Source organism: Priapulus caudatus, unplaced genomic scaffold (assembly GCF_000485595.1).
Source record: "Priapulus caudatus unplaced genomic scaffold, Priapulus_caudatus-5.0.1 Scaffold1270, whole genome shotgun sequence".
NCBI lineage: Eukaryota > Metazoa > Priapulida > Priapulimorpha > Priapulimorphida > Priapulidae > Priapulus > Priapulus caudatus.
The window spans coordinates 47174-49206 of record NW_014578331.1 but is presented as its reverse complement, the minus strand read 5'-3'; the positions used below and the strand labels follow the sequence as shown (position 1 = coordinate 49206).

The window sequence follows — 2033 nt, the reverse complement described above, 5'->3', positions numbered from 1 at the left end:
ATACATACACAACACACACACACACACACACACCGACACACACACACCATATCTACACACCCAACACCCACACACACAACCACACACACACACACACATACATACACACATACACAACACACACCACACACACACACACACACAACACACACAGCACCATATGGTAACACCCACACGACCCACACACACACACACACCATATCTAACACACACTCACACACACACACCACCACACACAACACACACATACACACACACACACACCATAGTGTAACACCCACGACACCCCACACACACACACACCATTCAACACACACACACCCACACACATACACACACACTCACACACCGCAATCGGCCGCGATTACATCTGATTGGTTATATAACACAAACCACGTGACAAAATATGCAAATTATCTCCTGTACCGGCCTGAATATAGACAAACCCAGGGTATTCAGTACAGCGGGTGACATTGTTACGGCACAGAGGGCTGCACTGTCAGCGGAAAACATTGCCGTGCTTCTGTTTCTCAAGAAAAACATGAGAAATTAAATCATGTCATATAATACAATATATGATGATATTAAAACCATCAAATTGCTACTATATCATGCATGGTATACACTTCCCAATACGTATTGGAAAATATTGCAATACGGTTTTGTCGTATTGCAATATATTGCAATACGGTTTTTGGTCGCAATACTCACCCCTACAATCTATAATCGGAAAGGCCCCCCTCCAAAGCCGATGTAGCCGAGCCGATGTACGTGTCCCGAAAACTGCGCGATGTTAGGCTGCCCGCTATACGCATTCGCGCGCCCGCCTTCCTTCGGCGCGCGAATTCGTATAGCGGGGAGCGCGAGATGCTACATACAACACCCCGCGGTCGCGTGCGCCCAGTCCCGCAGAAGTGCGCGGCTTAACCGCTTTCGGCGGTCGGGGAACAACACATCTTTTGCGCAACGCCATCTTGTACCCGGTCTCTCTGGTTGTCCGTGTGACCGAGCACTATGATATGTGAGCAGGACGAAAACGTAAATAGTAATAACTAATATATTAATTATTATATACTTCTCTTTGTGGCCTTTCAAGTTGAGCTTTCCTCCTTTAACGAGTGAGTACTCAGACATCTCTAAAGACTGTTAACTCAGTACAAGTTAGGCTATGAGAGGTTAGATAATAAAATGCGAGAGCTGAGATGATAAAATGTGCAAACTGTGAGGTTTTGGGTTTTGTTTGTGTTGGTTGAACTGTAAGAAACACTGATTAGCCCACCCAGATAACAGCCGCCGGCTCAGATAAATCTACCGCGCAGATCTCGCCAATGCAACCGCGACTACACTAAAGAAGTCCGACCACCAAAGAACCCGGACTTTTCGAAAACTCTCGGACTTTTAATGAACTAAATATAATTAACTAATTTGTATAAAATAACTTCTGCTTTTATTTGTTTACTGTATTTTTCTTTTACAATTAATTAATGTTCATTTTTAAACATGATCTCAAGCATTAGGTAGGTACATTATTACACACACACGTTCTTTTTTTCTAGTGAAAAGCTTTTGTTCACATTTGTGTCAAGTGTTGACGTAATTTTATATTAACGTTCAATCCTCAATCAAACTTTATCTGCCACAATAGTCATAGACTGAGTATTTCTATTACCAAACCTTTCCCCTGTGGTATGTGTATAGGGTGTTTACTTCCATAGCCATGATCAGATAGGAGTTTCGATAAACTCCCCATATATCCCCCATCACTAGCTCTACAATTACTTCCAACATCAATGTATTTAATCCTATAATTTGCGTCGACCAATCAAAGCAAAATAATGCTAAATTAATCTTTATAATTGTAAAACAATGATTCGAAATTTTTTGGAGGTCTTATTCTTATTGATTAAGACATTAACATATTAACATTAACATGCTTCCCATCAAGTTGTGTTCGAAGTTCAACGTTCGAGTTGTGTGTGTGCGTGTGAAGATTTGCGTGGTACAATATCACGGCTGCGCAGTCTGAGATGTTA

At 41.8% G+C, this 2033-nt stretch overlaps 1 protein-coding gene across 1 annotated transcript in view; it reads right to left on the bottom strand.

Moving 5' to 3' along the window:
• Window positions 1–1266, bottom strand: part of LOC106816050 (protein FRG1-like) — a 14417-nt gene extending 13151 nt beyond the window's left edge. Inside the window, exon 1 of the mRNA XM_014820595.1 lies at window positions 1076–1266. Coding sequence (XP_014676081.1) covers window positions 1076–1134 — 59 coding nt within the window. The 5' untranslated portion in view covers window positions 1135–1266. The remainder of the gene's footprint in view (window positions 1–1075) is intronic.
• Window positions 1267–2033: the final 767 nt, after the last annotated feature.